At 43.7% G+C, this 23,385-nt stretch overlaps 1 protein-coding gene across 6 annotated transcripts in view; it reads left to right on the top strand.

Annotated features, from left to right (window-relative positions):
- Positions 1–20,290, top strand: part of ARSA (arylsulfatase A) — a 77,765-nt gene extending 57,475 nt beyond the window's left edge. For 4 of the 6 annotated variants that reach the window (XM_030216681.1, XM_030216679.1, XM_030216684.1 and 1 more), the window contains exons 2-9: positions 1,966–2,262; positions 7,579–7,819; positions 10,115–10,333; positions 10,708–10,877; positions 16,215–16,339; positions 16,423–16,550; positions 18,912–19,014; positions 19,379–20,290. In XM_030216681.1, coding sequence (XP_030072541.1) covers positions 1,966–2,262; positions 7,579–7,819; positions 10,115–10,333; positions 10,708–10,877; positions 16,215–16,339; positions 16,423–16,550; positions 18,912–19,014; positions 19,379–19,701 — 1,606 coding nt within the window. In that variant the 3' untranslated portion in view covers positions 19,702–20,290. The remainder of the gene's footprint in view (positions 1–1,965; positions 2,263–7,578; positions 7,820–10,114; positions 10,334–10,707; positions 10,878–16,214; positions 16,340–16,422; positions 16,551–18,911; positions 19,015–19,378) is intronic. The other 2 variants (XM_030216680.1, XM_030216682.1) reach the window with 2 other exon arrangements.
- Positions 20,291–23,385: the final 3,095 nt, after the last annotated feature.

Here is a 23,385-nt window from a genome sequence, read left to right as displayed (position 1 = left end):
AACATAATCACCATTGCAAGATAGCCCATTTCATTTTTTTTTAAGAAACGGGCCTTTTTTACTAGTGTAGATATAAATATCATGAAATAAAATTGAATATTATTAAATGCTTAAAAAATTATTGTAGCTGGTGGAAACAGCACTTATAAAGGCTATATTTTGTGGTTCTTTTTCTACACTGTTCTATACAATACAGTAATGCATGACCAGATTTCAGTGAGGGTATCCTGTTTACTGATGGGTTCAGTTTAGCTGTTGCTGTAATCTGCCTTGGGAAGCCTGGTGTTATAAAGATTGGAAATAAAATTAAACTCTCCTTTCATTGGGGCACATGGAATCACATCTTCACCTCATCTCTTTTGTACAAATGGATTATTCACTTTTGAGCATGTTTCAGGGACAAGTGGTTTTCATAAGTCAACGTAATAAAAAATAAATATTTTCTTTCATGCGGATCTTTCATTTGTTTTAACATAACTAAATGCCCCTAATGTGGTCCATTGGTTTTCTTATATTTTGTTCTTGTGATGACTTATACTGTGCCAAAACCTGCTCTGCCCCCACCCCACCACTGCAGTAATGCCGCCATCCCCCTCCCACATACTACTACTACTACTACTACTACTTAACATTTCTAGAGCGCTACTAGGGTTACGCAGCGCTGTACAATTTAACGTTCTACTTTGCCACCTGCCCTGGTGGTGTAGTGGCGGCTGCCCTCTGCCGCTACCACACCTCCGCTTTGCTCTTCTGTGCTGTGGGGCGATGCTGCAATGTTTTCCCAAAATGGCTGCCGAGACTTTGGTGGCAGTCTTGTGGAAGCCTCAGCAGCTATTTTTAAAATACGGCGTGGCTGTCCACGGCACAGAAGAGTAAAAAGGAGACGGAGTAGTGGCAGAGGGCAGGAAAGAGTGAGATTCCTTCCTGCCCCCCGTAGCCGCAGAGGTCACTATACCACCAGGGTGGCCTTCAAGGATCAAGGTAGGTCTTGGGAAGGCTGCGGTATGCGGCGGCAGTGGCCAGTAGAGCGTAGTACACAGGTAAGCATGGCAGTTTCTGGCACCCCCTGCCATGAAAACCCTACTGTAATGGAAGTGAATTTTAAAGATTGTTTTTCAACTCTGTCTTGACCGACCAGTGCACTCGGGGTCTGTATTGTTGATTAGAAGTAATTCTGTTTAAAAATGATTGTTTAACTTTGTGTGAAAATAAGTTGGAATGTAGAAGATAAGACACAGCTCTAATTTATGGTGCTTGTTTTCGGACGTTCAGCCTGGCCACCTGGACTTGGGAAAACATGTGACTACGTTCCCACAGTATGGCTTGTTTACCTAGACAGAGAAGCATTCTGCAATTTTCCTCAGCTCTAAACATGAGTTATGAGCCTAATAAAATGGGGAGTTTCTTTCAGTGAAATCGGGAGCTCATCTGTGAGTAACGTACATACTGCGCAGAGGGCTTGTTCCTGGTCTAAAAAGCTTCTGGCTTTCGCTGTAACGCCCCCCCCCCCCCCCCCCCCCCGGCTGATAAGAGCCTGGATGATGTAAAGACCAGTGATGTTGTATGTATAGTGTATTATTGCTTCTTTTCCTGGTCTAAGAACTCTTAGCATTGCTTAGATGTAGAGACCAGTGATGTAATGATTGTTTATATAGCTAATCATTGTATATACCTTAATCATTGTAGAATTTAGCTCCTCTAATAAAGGTTTCATTTATCTATTACGAATCCAAAAGAATCCATGGTAATTACTGAGTAGTCTGTGTCAGTGAGACAGGCTGTAAATTCATAGCGGTGCACCTACTTACCACGTTCCTCTGACCCTGCTTCTTAGGTAGACAGCAGGTTGAAAGGCCCGGGACACTCCTAGCTAATGATTAAGCAGGTTGAAGGGTCCAGGACTGCTCCAGTTCCCTCATAATAATGGTTTTCACTAACTTTGAGAACTTTTCTTTTATCTGACAGGGTGCAACATCTGCCATACATTGAAGGAAGAAAGATGATAGGCGGTAATTCCTGCTCCATACTGGCTGTCAGTAGGTTGATTCCAGGACTGCTACTTTCTGTTCTCTGCTTAGTGCAAGTCTTATCTGCAGCTCGGCCTCCAAACTTTGTCCTCTTCTTTGCCGATGATCTGGGATTCGGAGACCTGGGCTGTTATGGGCATCCATCATCTCTAACTTCCAACCTTGATCTGCTGGCTGCAGGGGGTCTCCGATTCACTGACTTCTACAGTAGCTGTTCAGTTTGCAGCCCCTCCAGGTACGGTGCCTGCACACAGGGAGCTCCATTTTTCAGAACATTTTGTACGCATGTATCTGTTTAGGTGTGCGAATTACAGAACACCTTCTGAATCTGTCACCACCTAGAGCCGCATTTAAGATTTTGGCACCCATAGGCAGGCCCGGAGGGTTAGGGTAGAAATCCTCCCTTGGAGCTTGTAGCCTAGGGGCCTGAGCCTAGAAAGCAGGGGTCAGTGTGCTTTGCTGATGCTCTTTTGAAGTGGAACCAATGGACAGCCCTAAAGTAAGTGGGAGAACCAGGCAGCTAGGGGTCGATATTCAAAGCTCCTGGCTGTTTATTAGTTTGGAAGGGGCTATTTGGGGATATTCACCGGCACTTAACCAAATAGTGCCACTGAATATGCACTCTAACCACCTATGCCAAAACCAGCAACTTTGTGGGCAGTCCAGGGGCAGAGCAGAAACTTAGCTATCCTAATTGTATGTGGCGAGTTAACCGGGCACTGGTGTGAACATTGGCTGGTGCTCAGTTAGCTTCTGGGTCGGCGGTCATACCCAGATATTCAGTGCCGATAGCCGCACATGCTCCGGAATTGAATATCTCGGGTTTAGCTCACATCTGGAAGTGGCTTGCCAGCCCCTTTCCACCACAGTATATGGGTGTCTCCTTCTCTCTCTCTCTCTCTCTCTCTCTCTCTCTCTCTCTCTCTCTCTCTCTCTCTTTCTCTCCTCTCTCTCTCTTTCTCTCTTTTTCTCTTTCTCTCTCTCTCTCTTTCTCTCTTCTCTCTCTTTCTTTCTTTCTCTCTCTCTCTTTCTTTCTCTCTCTCTCTCTCTCTCTCTCTCTTTTTCTCTCTTTCTCTCTCTTTCTCTCCTTCTCTCTTTCTCTCCTTCTCTCTTTCTCTCTCTCTTTTTCGTAATTTTTTAGTAGAGATCCTAAGCATGTAGCTAGGAAGAGCAAAAAGGTGTGGTTGCTGCAATAGTAATGCTATAATGTTTTATCCAAACAGGTTTTATTGTATCCATAAAGAGAATGGCCTTAGAAAAATGCATTAAAATCCAGGGAGTTGGGGAGGGCTAAAGAGAAACATACAGCCTGTAGGATTCATGAGATGAAAACTATGGGAAGGAGAGAGAGAGAGAAGAATGAGATGTGGAGGGGGAACATGGATGGAAGACATTTGAAGGCAGAGGAATGTTTGAGGTGCAGTTCAGATTTCACAGTGCTGCCTTTCACCATGACTCCTCCTACCAGGGGGAAGGGGCAAGTGAAGTCTTTGCAGCTGTATATTGTTTTTATATTTGTATCTGATCCAGCAAAATCAATAACTCTGACAATTAAACTCATATCATGTTACAAAACAAAACATAGAAAAGAAAATAAGATGATACATTTTTATTGCACTAAATACATTTTTTGATTAGGTTTCAAAGGGAACCCTTTTTCTTCAAATCAGAAAAGCAAATGTTTACAAATATCAGAATATATAAGTGAAACACAAAGAATTCCAGTGACAGTCTCACATGAAGAGGGTGGCAAAGCAATATGATTTATGGTCTATAGTGGGATAGAAAACCCAGATCTTTGTTATAGCCTATCTGGTGGGTGTCAAAATATTTCATCATTTTGACTTCAAAGGTCTTACGTTCCTGGATTGTCATAACGTTTCCTTTTAGTATTCTCATAAAATCATTCATGCAGTGTTCTGGTTTTGTAAAACATAAAATTCTACCACTTTGTCACCCTCTTATCAGCCATCTATCTCTCCCTGTCTCTCACCCACCCAGCTCTCCCTGTTTCTCACCTAACCCACCCCACCCTCTTCTTGTGAGACTCTCATTGAAATGCTTGTGTTTCATGTATATATTCTGTTATTTGTCAATATTTACTCATTTCTGATCTGAAGAAAGGTTACCTTCAAAAGCTAATCAAAAATGTATTAAGTTAGTCTAATAAAAAAAAGGTAACATTTTATTTTATTTTCTCTGTCTTGTTTTATTTCTACTTATAACTCTTCTTAGGGAAAGAAAGTAGCAAATTATCAGTAATGAAGGGAAGCAAATCAGAGGAGTGAGGGAAAGTTAAATATTTGTGAATTGAAGTCTCAGATCTATCAGTAACTATGCCAAGGTCAGGCAACTCTGGTTCTTGATTGTCACAGGCTGGTCAGGTTTACGTGCACTACCTCCGTTGTATTCAAATACATCTCATGCATATTTCTCGTAGTTATTCTGAAACCTCAGCCAGCTTGCAGCATTTAAGGACTGAAATTACTCACCCCTGAACTATACTTTAGACCAGTAGTTCTCACATTAGCCCGTCGGACCACTCCTGCCTGCAGCCCATCTGGTTTTCAGGTTATTCCTAAGGAATATCTATGACATATGTACACGTATCAACCTTACTCTTAGACCCAGTGCATACAAACGTATCTCATGCACATTCATTGGGGTTCCGGAGGACTGGCTTGAGAATTGCTGCCTTAGATATTTTTGTTCCAGTTCTAGGCTCTAGGGAGTGCCTATTCTATAACAGCATCTAGATTCTTTTTAAAACTTAGACAACTGCATGCGATTAGCAGTGCCATAGCGAGGGCGGGTGACACCCAGGGTGAGTCACCGCTGCGCACCCCCCCCCCCCCCCTGGAGCACATTCTTAATTGATGAAGAAGCGAGGGGCGGGCGGGAGGGGCGATCCGCCCCTGAGTCCACGTCGCTGGGAGCTGCTTTGGTTCCGTTGGTTCCTTGCTCTCTCTGCCCCTGTTCCGGGAGCTGACACCCCCCCAGTGGCGTGCACCGGGGGCGGACCGCCCCACCGCCCCCCCCCCCCCCCCTTCCTATGCCACTGGCGATTAGGTCCTCTTTACAGAAAGAAGACTTTAGAATTTTGGCTCAGGCTACAGTTCTTCCCCAATTAAATTACTGCAACTCTCTGTATTCTCTGATTAGTTATAAGCTAAAAGCTTGTTTACAACTGTTGCAGAATAAAGCAGCCAGATAGATTTCTGGTTTGGGTCAGTTTGATTGTGTCTTACCTATATTGAGTGAATTACATTGTTTGTACATTTGGGAAGCTCGCCAGATGCCCTTGGCCTGGATTGGCCGCTGTCATGGACAGGATGCTGGGCTCGATGGACTCTTGGTCTTTTCCCAGTGTGGCATTACTTATGTACTATTGTCCTCTACTTGGCTCACTTTTATTACATAGAGCAGTGATTTAACCTATTGTGATGTCATAGTGGCTCATTCCACCAATAAGAGCCAACCTCATTAGTGATGTCACAATGGCTTGATTGTATAGAATGTTTGTACGTTTGGGAAGCTTGCCAGGTGCCCTTGGCCTGGATTGGCCGCTGTCATGGACAGGATGCTGGGCTCGATGGACTCTTGGTCTTTTCCCAGTGTGGCATTACTTATGTACATCGGTTACCGATTCCACAGCATATTAATTTTAAACTGATGTGTGTGGTTTTCAAGGCTCTTTTGGGGTCTAATGCAGAAGGACTGGTGGAGATCTCCTTTTCTGGGAAAAATCTGTGTTGCTATTGGACCTTAAGATTGGGCTATCCTTCTATTAAAAAAATGTTAGATTCAAATCCATCTTTGAAAAATCATTTCCTTTTCAGGGAGCATGTCAATGGAATGCGCTGTCTTTGTACAGCTGGTGTAAATGCAGCAAGTACATGTGAAACAGCGTTCTGTAAGGTATGCACCTCCCACATGTACGCCCCTTCGCAGATACTCACTATGGAGTAATTTCTATAAGTTGCTCCTAAAAATCAGCACCGATAATATGTCATGCTTAGCGCGATTCTGTAAAGAGCCTGCTTCCTTTATAGAACCACACTTAGCACCTAACTGTAGACGCTTGCTATAACTTATAAGCAGGGCCTAAATACTGGCACCTAAGTTAGGCACATATGAGGCATGATTCTGTATCAATGCGTGGAAAATCCTGGAATGTCCCCAGGAACGCCCATAACCACACCCCCAAAATTGTTATACGTGATAGGTTTATATGCACCTGAATCCTAATTATTGCCAATTAGTTCTGGTAATTGATATCACCCAATTAGCACCGAATTAGCTTGTTGTTCTGTTAAGTTGTGTGCACTCTTTATATAGTCACACTAAATGTGTCATTAACTGGTGCTGATTTTTCAGGCACCATATATAGAATTTAGCCCTATGCCACTTGCATGTGCCCTTATAGAATAGCACTTAGGGCTCTTTTATACATAGGTGGACCTTTCACTGCATTTACTCATGCAGGTGCATGTAAATACAGGAATGCATTTATAGAACTGCCCTGTTTCCCTTCCAGTTCCAGGGGGCCCCCCTCTCTCCCTCCCAGTCCCAGGGTATTCCCCCCCCCCCTCCATCCCTCTCAGTTCCAGGTTGGCCGTCCCCCCTCACAGTTCTAGGGTGGCCCCCCCTTCCAGTTCCAGAGGGCCCCTTCTTCCCCCTCCCTCTGAGTTGCAGGGTGGCCCCCCTCCCTCCCTGCCTGCCTCCCAGTTCTACAGCTGGGCCACGTCCCTCCCTACCTCCCAGTTCCAGGGAGTCCCTCTCAGTTCCAGGGTGGCCCTCCCGCCTCCCTGCCTCCCTCCCAGGGTGGCTCTCCCCTCTCCCAGTTCCAGGGTCTCCCCTCTCCTCAGAGTTCCGGACCCCCTCTCAGTTCCAGGGTCCCCCTGCCCCTTCTCCTCTCCCTGCGAGTTGTACGGCGTCCCTCCCTGCCTCCGTCGGGTGCTGAGAGCCAGCGTTTTGTAGCAGGAAAAGGTACCTTTGAAATGGAGTTTTTTTTTTTTAAAGGTTTTGTTTTGATGTCCGAGTGTTTTGAAGTTCAGCAAAGCGACAATGAGGTTCGGAACGTTGTAGGAGGTGTCCTGTGGTCTGATAACCCGCCCTCGACGTCATAATGTTTAGACGCGAGGGCGGGGCCTGCCCTCAACGTCATAACGTTGTGACGCGAGGGCGGGGCCAGAGACAGAGGGGCAGAGATGGAAGGCTTCACCATTACAAATCCACGAACCCTGGTCCCTGCACTGAAGCCACGGAGTGAGCTTCAGAACGTTGGAGATGAGAATTATGTCGGGGTGGGTGGGGCACCCTACGAACACTACAGGTGCATGCTTAATCAGGGGGGCTTCAGTCTGGCATGGAGTGAGCTTCAGAGGTGGGAATTATTTACATAGATAACAGAAAACAAAGGGCAGATTTATTAAAAGGAAACCTGGCAAATAGACAGCTTTTCAAAAGAAATGGATATTTAATGCATCAGAACTGACTGTGCTCCCTTGTTTCAATTTTTTTTCTCTTTCCCTCCCCTCTCCTCTACTAGAGCGGCTCTTCTGACTGGCCGCTACCAGACGCGCTCTGGGATTTATCCAGGTGTGTTTTACCCAGGCTCCCGGGGAGGCCTCCCGCTCAGCGAGATAACCATTGCAGAAGTGCTGAAGATGAAGGGCTATGCCACTGCCATCATTGGCAAATGGCATCTGGGCTTTGGAGTGAATGGCAGCTTTCTACCCATTCAGCAGGGCTTTGATCAGTTTCTGGGAGTGCCTTACTCACATGATCAGGTGAGTAGTGGGTTCAGCTGCTTTAGTGATCCTGCTAACTGTAATCTCAGAATATGTCACTTTGAAGTGGCCAAGGAGAGAAGCAAATTTGGGATTTTCTGTATATTAACACAGCACAGTTAGTTGAAGTTGGACTAACAGGTCCATTATTCACTCTTCATCAGCTGTCTCTCCAGCAGCTGCTTAATCATGGTCAAAGAAAGGGTTAAAAAGCATTGTCATAGCATGTTTTATCTCCCAGTGCAAAAATGCCTTCATGATCCCAACGGCAATATCTTCTGGATCGGCACAAGAAAATCACAGTTACAGGGTTTATAAACCACCTAATCCCATACACTGGTTCAATGCGATTAACAAAAACATATGAGCATACATACTTGAACAATAAATTAAAAGACCACCTACTCTACTTTTAAATACTTCTGAAATAAAAAAAAGCCTTAAGATGTCTACGAAATAAAATATGAGTCGATAATTGTCCTAACAAATAACTGAATCATATTCCAGTATTGAGCTGGTAAGAGAATTCTCAGAACCATCAATCATACTTCATACTCTGGGTGTGATTGACAAAGACCCTATCCAATGGCAATCTGAATTTTCTCAGCCCTGAATTTTGTTCCATGTTTAATTCTTTAACACCAGCACTTTGCATTGCCTTAGTGGTTTCATTGGTTATGCTTAGTATGTGGTCTACTGTGCATTTATCCTTTCGAATGTTATTCTGCATTTACATTTTAATAAATCTCGTATATTTATATTTTTATGCAAAAAAGAGTAAACAAAACATTTTTCTGGTCAGTATATGGGCTGTTTCACTGGGCAATAGGTGTTGGAGTAGAGTTTGGAATTCCTTTGTCGAGGTAACGTGCATTGGGGATCTCCCTTGTGGGGCAGGGATCTAAGTGGAATTCTTGTGGGTGTTAAGAGAATTAGGAGGTAGGGAAGCTTCCTCTTTGGGGTAAATGGTTCAGAGTTTGAAAGAGGGTCTCTGCTATTGATGTTGAAGTAACAGAGAAGTTTTCTTCTTGGGGTAAAAGGTGTTCCTGGGGAGATCTCCCATGTGGGAATGAAAAGTGTGGCGGGGTTGGGTAGGGGCAGATCCCATGTAGGAGCAGAGGGTGTCAGGGACTTCGTTAGAATGGAATTTGGCAGAAAGATTTCTCCATGGGAGGGATGTAGAGGAGACTTATCTCCTTGTGGTAAACAAATGTGAAAAAAATTGTTTTAGGACCATCAGAAGGGTATATCACCAATTCTAATTGTAAGATGGCAAATAATTTTCACCTGTATTGTCAACTCTGACTTATGTTTCGCTTTCTGTACTTTATTCCAATGTTCTCTTACTTTCACCAGTAAGTGAAACATCTGTCTCCTAAGTGTTATTGCACAGCTCTAATATTTGAATGGATGCAAAAAAATATTATTGATTAACGAAAATAGCCTAAAAATTGGACCGATGATGATACAGGTGAAAAAATATTTTATCACCTTATAATTAAAATTGGTGATGTACCCTTCTGATAATCCTAAAATATGTTTTGATATTTTGTGCTAAATCTAGGAGTTGGTTTGAGAAAATATGCCTTGTCTCTGTCATCAAACATATAAATGGCAAGAGGCGTACTCACTCGCAAATGCGCAGTAGAGACCCTCTCTGTCCCGCCCCCGCGTCAATACGTGATGACGGGGGTGTGACAGAGAGGGAACCTGCACACCTGCGAATGAGGGAACTGCCGTCTCCACCGCTCCCCCCCCCCAGGGTTGCTGCTACCGCTCCACCCACCCACCCGCCGCCGCCACCCACCCTCCACCCGGCCCGGGTACCTGGCTTCACTATTCAAACCGCTGAAACGCAGCACACAGCTCATCTGAGCTGCCGTTGGCCTTCCTTACCTGCCTGTGTCCCGCCCTCGCCGACGTTACGTCACACGAGGGCGGAACACACGCAGAGAAGAAGGAAGGCCGACGGCAGCTCAGATGAGCTGTGTGCTGCGTTCCGGCGGTTTGAATAGTGAAGCTAGGTACCCGGCCCGGGTGGAGGGGTGGCGGAGGGGACTCCGGGGGGGCGGCAGTGGAGGGGACTCCGGGGGGGAGGGGCGGCGACCTATCCGGGGGGGCCTTTCAACCCCCTCCCCCCTTCCTTTACTAGCCCGTTTTTATGGGCTCAACGTCTAGTTGTGTTATAAAGCATAAATGTGGCTGGAGGTCTCTTTGAATAGTGTTATTGCTTGGTCTAGTTTCATAGGCTCACTAAGACACAGTTTTCTTTCCTGGTTCTTGTGTTGTCCTCAGGGTCCCTGCCAAAATCTTACCTGCTTCCCACCTCACACAAAGTGTTTTGGGATGTGTGACCAGGGCAATGTGCTGCTCCCTGTCTTTCTGAATCAGAAAATCATCCAGCAACCAGTCAAGTTCCCAGACCTTGAGCCTTCCTATCAGGAATTCGCCTGGAAGTTTATCTCCAATTCTGTTGAACGCAAACTCCCGTTCTTTCTTTACTATGCCTCCCACGTAAGCATCATCTGGTTATATAGCACAGAAATGTAAGGGTTCAACGATTGCAGTCAGCCCTGACTCAAATGCTGTGCAGGCAGACAGTGTTGATGACTGAAAGAGAGGACAAACAGAGCCAGGAGCCAAGACAGGACAGTCGGTGCTGTAGACCAAGATGTATACAGACAGTACTGGGAAGTGAAAGATGGACAGACACAAAGATAGTGCTAGGCATAACTAGATGGACAGAGGGATATGGGCGGGGTCTTGGAATGTCTGTCTGTCTGAGCACTGTATTTTAATTGCAACTCCTGCAGGTACAAGTGGGGAGGAAAGGGGTTCATAGCGACAGTCATTGCTCATATCTCTTTCCTTGCTCACTTCTTTCCCAGCACACCCACTACCCACAGTTTGCAAGTGGTGAATTCTCTGGGAAGTCACTGCGGGGTCCTTTTGGAGATGCACTAATGGAGCTTGATGCCTCTGTGGGATGGCTGTTGCAGTCGTTGAGGAACCTTGGAGTGGAGAATGACACCCTGCTACTCTTCATATCAGACAATGGGTGAGTGTAGACCCCTGCACTATCCCTTCCCACTACTGCAGAACCTAGGGGTACAGACTCATACCCTGCAGTTCATGTCAGGTGACTGAGTGAGCAACTCCTTTGTCCCAAGCCAGGGGAACAAGTGTACTTGATAGTGGAGGGAGGGGGACATGTATACTCCTGATGAGCACAATTGTTTGCCCTGGTTATTATGTTTTTTACCTCATCGGAACATAGAAAATGACAGTAACTAAAGACCATATGGCATATCAAGTCTCCCATCCATGCCAACTACTAAGCTCTACTGTCTCTTCTTCCCCCTTGTCCCATTCTTTCTTTAATTCATATTAAGTCTTCTCCGCCAAGATGCCATTCCAAGCATCCACCATCCTTTCCATAAAGAAGTATTTCCTTTGTTTATTCTCGAGTCTGTCCTCTTTCACTTCTTATGCCCCCTCATTCCAGAGTGTCCTTTCAAGCTCACTTCCTGTGCATTTGTGCCATAGAGGGGTATAAATGTCTCCCCTCTCCCGTCTTTCTTCCAAAGCATACACATTGAGATCTTTAAGTCTGTCCTTATACCCCAGGATTCTATTAATGGTGGCCAAATTTAAGCGCTCACCCAAAATGTGCACGCAATTTAATTGAGTAACAAGCCCTTAACTTGCAATAATTGGGTGCTCATAACCAATTATTGTAGTTAATTGGCTCCAATTAGGATTTGCACACACATCTGACTGCATGCTATTTTATAAGGCTTGGCACATAAGTTTCTTAGCATGGGCGTGTCAGAGTGTTCCAAAAAACTTGCGCGTGGATTTACAGAATACAGCATGAGTGCACCCAAGTTCAGCACCAGCATTTAAGTTTGCACAGAGTCAACCCTAAGCGTGATTCTATAAAGCACTGCGCGTAGTACCAATGTTTTTGGACACCGAATTTTGAGCATGATTTGCTAATTCCAGTCCTCTGTGGTGAAGACCACTGACCATTTTAGTTGCCGTCCTCTGGACCAACTCCATCCTGTTTATATCTTTTGGAAGGTGCAGTCTCCAGAATTGTACACAGTTCTATAAGGGGGGGGGTCTTTTACTAAGGCGCGCTAAGCGCTAGAGACGCCAATGTATTCCTATGGGCTTGTGCCTATTTTTAGCTCTCGCTAAAAACGCTAGCGCGCCTTGGTAAACAACCCCCTAAATGTGACTGATCCCTGAATTTTGGAGTTGGCACAATAGAGTCCACACTTTAATGTTAATGGAATGAAGTGGGACCCAAACTTCCTACAAGCGAAAAAAAACATATATTCTTTCCATATGGGGACCCTATATCCAGTCCCTGTCTCCTGGAGCTTACCGCTTAGTCTTTAACTCTCTCTGATTTGGTTGACAGCAGAAAATTCAGTCTAGGACAGTGAGAGGGAGACCTTTTAATAGGGTTAGTAGTTAATTGATTAAAGGAAAGGGTTTTCAAATGGTGGGGAAGGGAGGGTTAGGCTTTAAAATCATAGACATGGCATTGCTGTTCATATCATTTTGTTTCACTTGTTGGATGAGTAGATATGAGTAGTATGACAGGATGCATTCGTTTAGGGCCCCTTTTACAAAGGCGCTCTAGCGTTTTTAGCGCACACTAAAAATAGGCACATGCTAAACGCTAGAGACGCCATAGGAATACATTGGCATCTCTAGCATTTAGCGCGCGCTAAAAACGCAAGCCATATTCCTATTGGCATCTCTAGCATTTAGCGCACACAAATCAGCACGCACTAAAAACGGTAGCGTTCCTTGGTAATTAGCATAACCATAGAATTTTTGATATGTCTCTACTCAGCTAAATGTTTTTGTAAGATTATTGGTTTACTTCTCTGTCTGCTTAACATTTCTTAATTAAAAAAAAAAAAAGTTTTAAACATAAATGAGGACTGATCAGAGTTACGTAAATGCCCTCCAAAACTCCAAAATCCCAGGAATAACATGTATAGAATGTTTGTACGTTTGGGAAGCTTGCCAGGTGCCCTTGGCCTGGATTGGCCGCTGTCGTGGACAGGATGCTGGGCTCGATGGACCCTTGGTCTTTTCCCAGTATGGCATTACTTATGTACTTAGGTCCTCTACTTGGCTCACTTTTATTACATAGAGCAGTGATTTAACCTATTGTGATGTCATAGTGGCTCATTCCACCAATAAGAGCCAACCTCATTAGTGATGTCACAATGGCTTGATTGTATAGAATGTTTGTACGTTTGGGAAGCTCGCCGGGTGCCCTTGGCCTGGATTGGCCGCTGTCGTGGACAGGATGCTGGGCTCGATGGACCCTTGGTCTTTCCCAGTATGGCATTACTTATGTACTTATGTACCCAAGCATCCTTCTGGCTTTTGCCATCACCTTTTCTGAGCACATAAAAATTACTAGAAAATGACTTTCATATACAATTTTAAAAAAAAAATAGACATAACTTAATATGCAAATATACCATCAGATTGCCACAGATTCTTGAAAAAATCTCCTGCAGGATGCCAGGGGCTATGCCTGAATCTACAACAAATATTTCTAGGAAAGGCTGCAATTCATCCCGCACATGAACCATTTCTGAAAGCAAAGGATCCTCATCTGTTTCTCACCATCGGTAATACACGGACACAATCACAGGTCCCTTAAGTCCATTGCATATTTGTTTGAGAAGTTTTTTTTTGATTTGGGGGTCTGCAGTTTTCCCCATAAGATGAGCCTCTCCCCTCCTGAATACAACTCGATGCACTTTAATAATATCTTTTGAGCTGATAGTATTTCAGCATTTTCAGATAAGTGTTTATTGTAGGATTAATGTTTTCCCTAGCTAAGTTTCAACAGAAATAGAATAAAATATAACGTAGAAAAGAAAATAAGATGATACCTTTTTTATTGGACTAACTTAATACATTTTTTGATTAGCTTTCGAAGGTAGCCCTTCTTCGTCAGATCAGAAATAAGCAAATTTTGATAAGTAACAGCATATATAAGTGAAACATCAAAGTATTTCAGTGACAGTCTGAAAGGATGAGGGAGGGGTGGGCTAGGTGAGAAACAGAGAGGGCTGAGAGGATGAGGAGCAGGGAGATATGAATGGTGATCAGAGGGTGACAAAGCAGTGAAAATTTATGGTTTATAATGGGCTAGAAAACCCAGATCTTTGTTAAGTCCTGTCTGGTGGGTGTCAAAATATTTAATCATTTTGACTTCAAAGGTCTTGCGTTCCTGTATTGTTTTAAAGTTTCCTTTAAGTATTCTCACTATAAAATCATTAGTACAGTGTTCTGCTTTTGTAAAGTGCTGTCCCACAGACGTGACATCCTGGTTGGCACTGGCATTTTTCATATCTATGTAAATTAAATCTCTTCTTCAGCATCTGACTTGTTTCTCCAATATAGCATCCTTCATCACATTTTTTACACTGGATGACATACTACATTGGAAGATGAGCATGTGAAGGATTCCTTTATGTTGAATATTTTTCCTTTGTGAATGACTGCGGGGTCTTGTGAAATGTTTTGGCATAGTTTGCAGCTGGATACATTGCAAGGATGTGTGCCATTCTCTTCTTTATGGGTCTCTGTTGAGAGCTTACTTCTCACTAGCTTGTGTTTTAAGTTGGGTGGCTGTCGGAAGGCCAGCACTGGTGGGGATGGGAATATCTCTTTCAGTAATTCATCCTCCTGGAGTAGAGGCTGCAGATCTCTTATGATTTTCCTTAGGGAGGAGGCAATATTCTTGGAGATTATTTTGGGGTTGTATCCTTTCTGTTCGAAGGATGCAGTCAGGATTTTGAGGTGCCTATCCAGGCACCTCGAAATCCTGACTGCATCCTCCCTCAAAACACCCAGGAAAAATCTGCTACAATACATAGAAAAGAAAGCCACAGACAGAACCCCCCTTATAGTGACATGCAACCCAGAGCTGGAAAAACTGAGGAAGATCATTAGAGATCTGCAGCCACTACTCCAGGAGGATGAATTACTGAAAGAGATATTCCCATCCCCACCAGTGCTGGCCTTCCGACAGCCACCCAATTTAAAACACAAGCTAGTGAGAAGCAAGCTCTCAACAGAGACCCAAAAAAGAAGAGAATGACACACATCCTTGCGACATATCCAGCTGCAAACTATTTCAACACATTTCACAGAACCCTACAGTCACTCGCAAAGGAAAAATATTCAACATAAAGGAATCCTTCACATGCTCATCTTCCAAGGTAGTGTAAGCCATACAGTGTAAAAAAAAATGTGACGAAGGGTGCTATATTGGAGAAACAAGTCATATGCTGAAGAAGAGATTTAATTTACATAGATATGAAAAATGACAATGCCTCTGTGGGACAGCACTTTACAAAACCAGGACACTGTACTAATGATTTTATAGTGAGAATACTTAAAGGAAACTTTAAAACAATACAGGAACGCAAGACCTTTGAAGTCAAAATGATTAAATATTTTGACACCCACCAGACAGGACTTAACAAAGATCTAGGTTTTCTAGCCCATTATAAACCATGAAATTTCACTGCTTTGTCACCCTCTGATCACCATGCATATCTCTCTGTCCCCCATCCTCTCAGCCCTCTCTGTTTCTCACCTAGCCCACCCCTCCCTCATCCTTTCAGACTGTCACTAAAATACTTTGATGTATCACTTATATATGCTGTTACTTATCAAAATTTGCTTATTTCTGATCTGACGAAGAAGGGCTACCTTCGAAAGCTAATCAAAAAATGTATTAAGTTAATCCAATAGAAAAAGTATCATCTTATTTTCTTTTCTATGTTTTATTTTATTCTATTTCTATTGACTGCTTTTAGAACTGGACTAACGCGGCTACCACATCTCTCTACCCTAGCTAAATTTAAAACTGACATGACTCTTTTTTTTTTTTAATCTGCTTTTTCTTAAATCTACTTTCCTTTTGGGGGTGGGGAGGAGGCGGTCATTGGCACAACACAATATCCTTGATGAATAAAACAGTTTCTGTGTGGAATACGTTCTACTTTTGCTTGACTTTTTTCTATTTGAATGAAACTCTTTTCAATTGTTTATTATGTAGACATATTTGATTAGGTAAACTGCTCAGACAGTTTTCTGGATGGGTGGTATAGCAAATAAACAAGGACACTTGGAAACGTTTTGTTTGTCTAAATGCCCATAAGGTGTGGACAGTTCTTCATTTGATTATTTAACTCTTACACGGTAGTTTCTGGTTATTCTAGTATCTCACTGACAACAACATTTCTTCATTTTCCCTCTTGATTTCTTTGCTGATATCTGTCTGGGTTATGATGGGTCTCCCTGTGTTCCCTTGTCATGTTATTTGGTCCTTTTATTACAGTCCTGAGACAATGCGTATGTCTCGTGGAGGGAGCTCTGGTCTGCTGAAATGTGGGAAGGGAACCACCTATGAGGGTGGCATGAGGGTGCCTGCCATTGCCTACTGGCCAGGCAAGATCTTGCCAGGTATGTAGTGTATTGGTTAAATTATTGAGAGAAGAGTGTTCTGTCCCCTTCTCAAGTATTACATGTAATGCTTTCCTCTTCAGGTGTGACCCATGAGTTAGCCAGCACTCTTGACATCCTGCCAACATTGGCTGCCCTGTCAGAGGCTCCCATTCCCAATGTTACCTTAGATGGCTATGATCTGAGTGATGTTCTGTTCAGGGGTGGAAAGGTAAGACCTCCTCCTATTTGACTCCTCTCTGAGCCTTCCTCCTTTCACACCTCCTCTTCTTTAGTTCTCCATTTTTCACTTAAGAATATAAGAAAACGGGGGGACGTGGTAGAACTAGAGGACATGAATTGAGATTGAAGGGGTGCAGACTCAGGAGTAAGGTCAGGAAGTATTTTTTCATAGAAAGAGTGGTAGATACATGGAATGCCCTCCCATGGGAGGTGGTGGAGATGAAAACGGTAATGGAATTCAAACATGCATGGGATAAACACAAAGGAATCCTGTTTAGAAGGAAAGGATCTACGGAATCTTAGCGGAGATTGGGTGGCGACGCAGGTAATTGGGAAGCAAAACCGGTGCTGGGCAGACTTCTGCAGTCTACGCCCTGATCTTAACTGAATAGATAGGGATGGGCTGGAGTGTAAATTTTAAGGGGCTTCAACGTTAGCTTCAGAACTTTTGGTACAAGAACAATGCTGGGCAGACCTTTACGGTCTGTGCCCTGAGAAAGGCAAGGACAAATCAAACTCGGGTATACATATAAAGTATCACATACCATGTAAAATGAATTTATCTTGTTGGGCAGACTGGATGGGCCATTCAGGTCTTTATCTGCTGTCATTTACTGTGTTACTATGTTAAGAATTGCTGTACTGGGTCAGGCCAAATGTCTGTCTAGCCTAGTATCCTATTTCCAATCCATGTCACAAGTTCCTGGAAGGATCACAAGATTCCAGCTAGTTAAGCTCGGGGATAAGCAGTGGCTTTCTCCAGGTTTAGCTTAATTACAGTTGATTTGCATTTACCCGTTCCACTCCTTTCAGGATTTTATAGACCTCTATCATATCTCCCTTCAGTCATTGCTTCTTTAAACTGAAGAGCCTTAACCTCTTTAGCCTTTCTTCATATGAGAGTTATTTCATTTCCCCTTAATCATTTTGGTCCCCCTTCTTTGTACCTTTTTGAATTCTGTTGTATTTTTCTTGAAATTCAACAACCAGAATTGCAAACAATAGTCATGCACCATGGAGCGATACAGAGACGACATGATATGTTTTGTTTTATACTTTTTCTAATGATTCCTAACACTCTGCTTTTTTGGCTGCTACTTGACACTGAGCAAATTTCAATGTGTTGTCCATGTTGATACCTAGGTCTTTTTCCTAATGTGGAACATAGTATCATGCAGCTGTAATTTAAGTTATTTTTCTCTTTGTGTGTCACTTTGCACGTCTGTACGTTAAATTTCAAATGCCATTTGGATGCCCAACCTTCCAGCCTCCGACGGTCCTCCTGCAATTTTTCCACAGTCCTCATATAATTTAACAACTTTGAATAATCTCATTTATAAATATGTTACAGTATATTACAGTACAGATCCCTATGTTACTCCTCTATTCAGCTTCCTCCACTGAAAGAATTGGTCTACTCTCTGTTTTTATCAGTTCCCAGTGCCCAGCAAGACGTTACCTCCTATCCCATGGCTTTTTAATTTCCTCAGGAGTTCCTTATGAGGGGGCTTTGTCTAAAGCTTTCTGAAGATCTAGATGCTCTGTGTCAACTGGCTCACCTTGATGCCCATGTTTATTCATACACGTGCATTACGTTGGCCATTTTCCAATATTTGGGTGCTGTTTTCTATCACGGGGGGGTGTTCCCGGCAGTAATTGGCAGTTGGTGTGTGCTGCGCTAGGTCCATGGGTGGCGGTAAGGGCTCAAGGGCTGCTTTTAATTTTAGTATACGCCCATTTCCTGGCCCATTAAAAAAAAAGCCCTTTTTCTCAGCCATGGTAAAAAAAAATGGCCCAGCATGCACCCAAAACATGCGTCCACACTACCGCAGGCCATTTTTTTACTGCGGCTTAGTAAAAGGACCTAGTGTCACACCTCCTCCCTTAGCCACCTGTTTTCATTGCATGCTTTTCTAAGATGCCTGTTTTCTCTCTCTGTCTTCCCCCCCCCCCCCCCCCCCCCCACAGTCTCTTCTTTTTCTCTCTCATTTCAGTTAGTGGTACAATATGAGCATAACTGTATGAATCTGGAAACCCCAGTCCCATGCCTCTGTCTACCATTTTGTATTAAGTTGGACAACCTTTGAATCTCCCTATGCAGAAGCTTCAGTTGTAAACCCGTTTAGGAAAGAGACAGTGCAACCCTGTGACTGATCTTCTGCAGTGTCTTGTATACTGGTGATATTAATCTTTATGACTGTGATAAGACCATCATCATCATCGTGTCATTTTTTTTTTTCTAGCACTAGGGCATCCAGGGTTGTCTCAGTTTGCCTGCATAATTTCTTGGGTTGTGGATCCTGGGACTATTTCTAAGACTCACATGGTTTTTCTATTCTTCGTTCCCCAGAGTAAGCAGAATGTAATGTTTTTTTACCCACCCTCTCCCAAGAAGCAGCTGGGAGTCTTCGCAGTTAGATACGGCAAATATAAGGCTCATTTCTTCACACAAGGTAACTGTTGCTCCCAGATTGCAAATTTCTTATATAAGGTCCCCAGCATCTGTCTACTGAGTCACTAATGATGGAGTTTTCTTTCTTCCATGGATACACTTGTCTGCTGAATCAGTGATCAGTTAATTTCGCTGCGTAAAGTTTGCTCCCTGCTTTCAGTACCTCTTTAGTTGCTGAGTAAGTGATGACTAAAAGCTTTACTCCTCACCTCACTTGCACTACCCCTCCCCCACCAGTACTTTCCCCTTCTGAGTCTGTGGAAAAGTAAGAACGCAACCCGATAACACAATGAGTGTTTTCTGATCTTCCCAACTGAAGTGATAGAAATGTGTGAATTTACATTTTTTTTTTCTCTCTGCTTCAGGTTCCTTTAACAGTGAAACAACACCAGATAAGGACTGCCATGTTACAGCCTTTCTGGCCTATCATGATCCTCCACTGCTCTTTGACCTGGAAGCTGACCCTTCTGAGAACTATAACCTTCTGGCAGGAGGCATGGAGCCAGAGTACCTGCAGATCCTAAAGGAGATCCGGGCAGAGAAGGAAAACTTTGAAAGCAAAATGGTGTTTGGGGAAAGTCAGATGGGAAAGGGGATAGACCCCTCACTAGAGCCCTGCTGTAACCCTGGCTGCTTTCCAAGACCCTTCTGCTGCCACTGTGCCTCGGATTCCCTACAACAGGAATGATCTTGTTTATTTATTTATTTACTAGTAAAAAAGGCCCGTTTCTGTTAGAAATGAAATGGCCGCTAGCAAGGTAACCAAACAGTTCATAGTAAAGTGCTATAATGATGGAGTAATTGTGAAGGGTGTATAATGTGGAAGATTGTTCATGAGTATGACATTTTATTCCTTGTTAATTGTATTTAATGTGTTGCCCTGTTGTACCCCCATGTGCAGCAACCCCCCTCCCCATGTCCACCAACCATTCTGTTTTAATTTTGGTTTTTTTTTTCTTTTAAGTTTAATTGACCCAATGTATTTGTCTGTGTTTGTGCTATCACCCTATGTTCACCAACAGTCCAGTTTGTGTGTGAGTGAGTGAGTGTGTGTGTGTGTGTGTGACAGAGTGTGTGTGTGTGGGGGGGTCCAGCTTCCATGACCCTCTCCTTCCCTTCCTCCCCTTCCGGATGAGGTGCAGGCAGGCCCCCCTCTGCCGTCCGAGGTGCAGGACCCCCTCCCTTCGGTGCGAGGTGAAGTCCCCCTTTGGTTTGGAGTTTCAGACCCCAGAGAGAGAGAGAGAGACAGACTGTGTGTGTCTGAGAGAGAGTGTGTGTGAGAGTTGGACACAGAGAATGAAAGACTGTGTGTGTGTGTGACAGAGAGATTCAGTGTGACAGAGTCAGAGAGTGTGTGTGTGGGTCTAAGTTCCATGACCCCCTCCTTCCCTTCCTCTCCTTCCATCTGATGTGAGAGAGTGTGTGGGCAGGACCACAGGGGCGGTCATTGAGACAGAGTGTGTGTGTGTGTCCGAGAGAGAGTGTGTGAGAGTGAGACAGAGGGAGTGAAAGAGTGTGTGTGTCTGAGATAGACTGTGTGTGTGACAGAGAGATACAAAGTGTGTGTGTGTGGAACTGAGTTCCATGACCCCCCTCCTTCCTTTGCTCTCCTTCTGTCTGAGGTGCAGGCCCCGCCCCCTTGCTCTTTGGTCCGACTTGAAGACAGGTAACAGTGAAGTAAGTGATGGTCCCCTCCCTCCTTACCGTTCCGTATTTCAGCGTGAATTCGCCAGCACAGCGGTAACTTGCTCTCCTTCCATCTGAGGTGCAGGCCCCGCCCCCTCGTGCTTCGGTCCGACTGCCAGCTTGGGGGTTTTTTTTCACGCTGATGACTCGCGCTGTCTCGCGCTGCTGTTTTGTTATTGGGCACAGTCGTTGATGACTCTTGTGGGAGAAGGAGCACGAATGCTTCAGTGTTTGTGTCCACGCTGCCAGCTTCGGGTTTTTTTTCACACTGATGACTCGCGCTGCTGTTCTGTTATTGGGCACAGTCGTTGATGACGCTTGTGGGAAGAGGAGCACGAATGCTTCAGTGTTTTTGTCCACGCTGCCAGCTTCCGAACGTTGGAGGTGGGTTTTATTATATAGGATTTGTAGCATTTTTATCCCACATTTTCCCACCAATTTGCAGGCTCAATGTGGTTTACATTTGCCGTAATGGCGGTTGCCATTTCTGGGTAACAGAATTACAAGTGGTATTGCGTTAAGGTGCATACATACATGGTAACATACATGAAACATGGCATATATGGAACAGATCATGGTATATATATATACCATGTGCATACATACATGGTAAAGAAGAATAAATTATAGTATTGCATGAAGGTTCCTGAGAATAAATTGGATTGTAACATACATTAAGTCATCGATTATAGAGAGTCCCTATTCAGCATAAAGTTGAAGTGGTAATGCTTGATCATAAATATCAAAGAGGTTAATCAGTCATGTGGTAAAAGTTCAGTTATGTATAGATCGTGTATAGCGTTGTTATTTAGTATTTAAGATGTTTGTGGTATGCCTTCTTGAAAAGATCTGTTTTCAGTAGCCTTCAGAAGATGGTTAGGTCCTGCGTTGTTTTTATGGCCTTCGGTAATGCGTTCCATAGCTTCGTGCAGATGTATGAGAAACTGGTCGCGTATGTGGATTTATATTTTAGCCCTTTACAGTTAGGATAATGGAGATTGAGGAATGTGCGTGATGATCTTTTTGCATTCCTAATAGGCAAGTCTATAAGGTCTGACATATAGGTAGGGGCTTCTTTTAGTGGAAGCCAGTGTAGTTATTCTCTTAGGGGTTTGGCGCTTTCGTATTTTGCTTTCCCAAATATGAGTCTGGCTGCTGTGTTTTGAGCGGTTTGAAGCTTCTTAATGATTTGTTCTTTGCATCCAGCATAGATGGCATTGCAGTAATCTAGATGGCTTAGCACCATTGATTATACTAGGTTGCGGAATACTTCCCTTGGGAAGAAAGGTTTGATTCTTTTAAGTTTCCACATTGCATAGAACATTTTCTTTGCTGTATTTTTCGCATGGTCTTCAAGTGTGAGATTCCGGTCAGTTGTGACTCCCAGAATTTTCAGGCTGTCTGAGACCGGAAGGGTGTAGTCTGGGGTGTTTATGGTATTGGGTTTGTTTGTATTGTATTGTGAGGACAGGATGAGACATTGTGTTTTTTCTGCGTTTAGCTTTAGTTGGAATGCGTCCGCCCATGAGTTCATTATTTGGAGGCTGTGTGTGATTTCATTTGTGATTTCGGTTATGGCTTGTTTGAATGGGATGTATATCGTGACATTGTCTGCATAGATGTACGGGTTGAGTCCTTGGTTGGATAGCGATTTGGCTAAAGGTGTCATCATTAGGTTAAAAAGGGTTGGTGAGAGCGGTGAACCTTGTGGTACTCCGCATTCAGGTTTCCATGGTGTTGACATTTCTGAGTTTGAAATCACTTGATAAGATCTTGCTGTTAAGAAGCCTTTAAACCATCTTAGTACGTTTCCTCCAATCCCGAAGTAGTCTAGGATGTTTGAGAGTATTTGGTGGTTGACCATGTCGACCGCGCTGGACATATCAAATTGTAAGAGTAGCACATTGTTTCCACTTGCAATTAGTTCTTTAAATTTGGTTATGAGAGTGGTTAGCACTGTTTCAGTGCTATGGTTGGATCGAAATCCTGACTGTGATTCATGTAGTATTGTGAATTTGTTTAGGTAATTGGTGAGTTGTTTGGTTACCATACTTTCCATTAGTTTTACTATCAGGGGGATGGATGCTAATGGTCGGTAGTTGGTTTTTTCTTTAAGTCCTTGGGTATGGGTGTAAGTAATATATTTCCTTTGTCCTTGGGGAAAAGTCCGTGTTGTAGCATGTAGTTCAGGTGTAACGTAAGGTCTGTTATGAAGCATTTGGTGGCGAACCTTATAAGGCTACTGGGGCAAATATCCAGTTTGGAGTGGGTTTTGGAGAATTTGTTGAGTGCTTGAGTGATGGTTTCTTCGGTTAGCAGATCGAAGTCATTCCAGGTTCAATCTGCTGGGTATTTGCCTGGAATAGGGTCCAGGCAATCCATAAATTTTTCGTGATCAGTGGTGTTTTGTGGTAATGTGGATCAGAGTTTTATAATTTTCTCATTGAAGTATTTGGCAAGTTGATCTGCCGATGGGGTGTCTGTGCTGATGTGCAGCTTGAAGAACAGTCATACCTGTCATGTTCTACCACCTTTGCCTGTTGAGAGCAGGTTCCTTAATACAAACACTGCACATGACGCCACTTGTGACTCTGATCGCATTAGTTAGCCCTATACGTTTAAGGGAAAGAAAGACAATATTCCACCATGCAGCCGAGTCTTTAGGTGAAAGGGCAGGTCTGAGTGG

This window comes from Microcaecilia unicolor, chromosome 10 (assembly GCF_901765095.1).
Source record: "Microcaecilia unicolor chromosome 10, aMicUni1.1, whole genome shotgun sequence".
Classification (NCBI taxonomy): Eukaryota; Metazoa; Chordata; class Amphibia; order Gymnophiona; family Siphonopidae; genus Microcaecilia; species Microcaecilia unicolor.
Note: the sequence above shows the minus strand (reverse complement) of the source record. Positions and strands in the feature narration are given on the sequence as shown.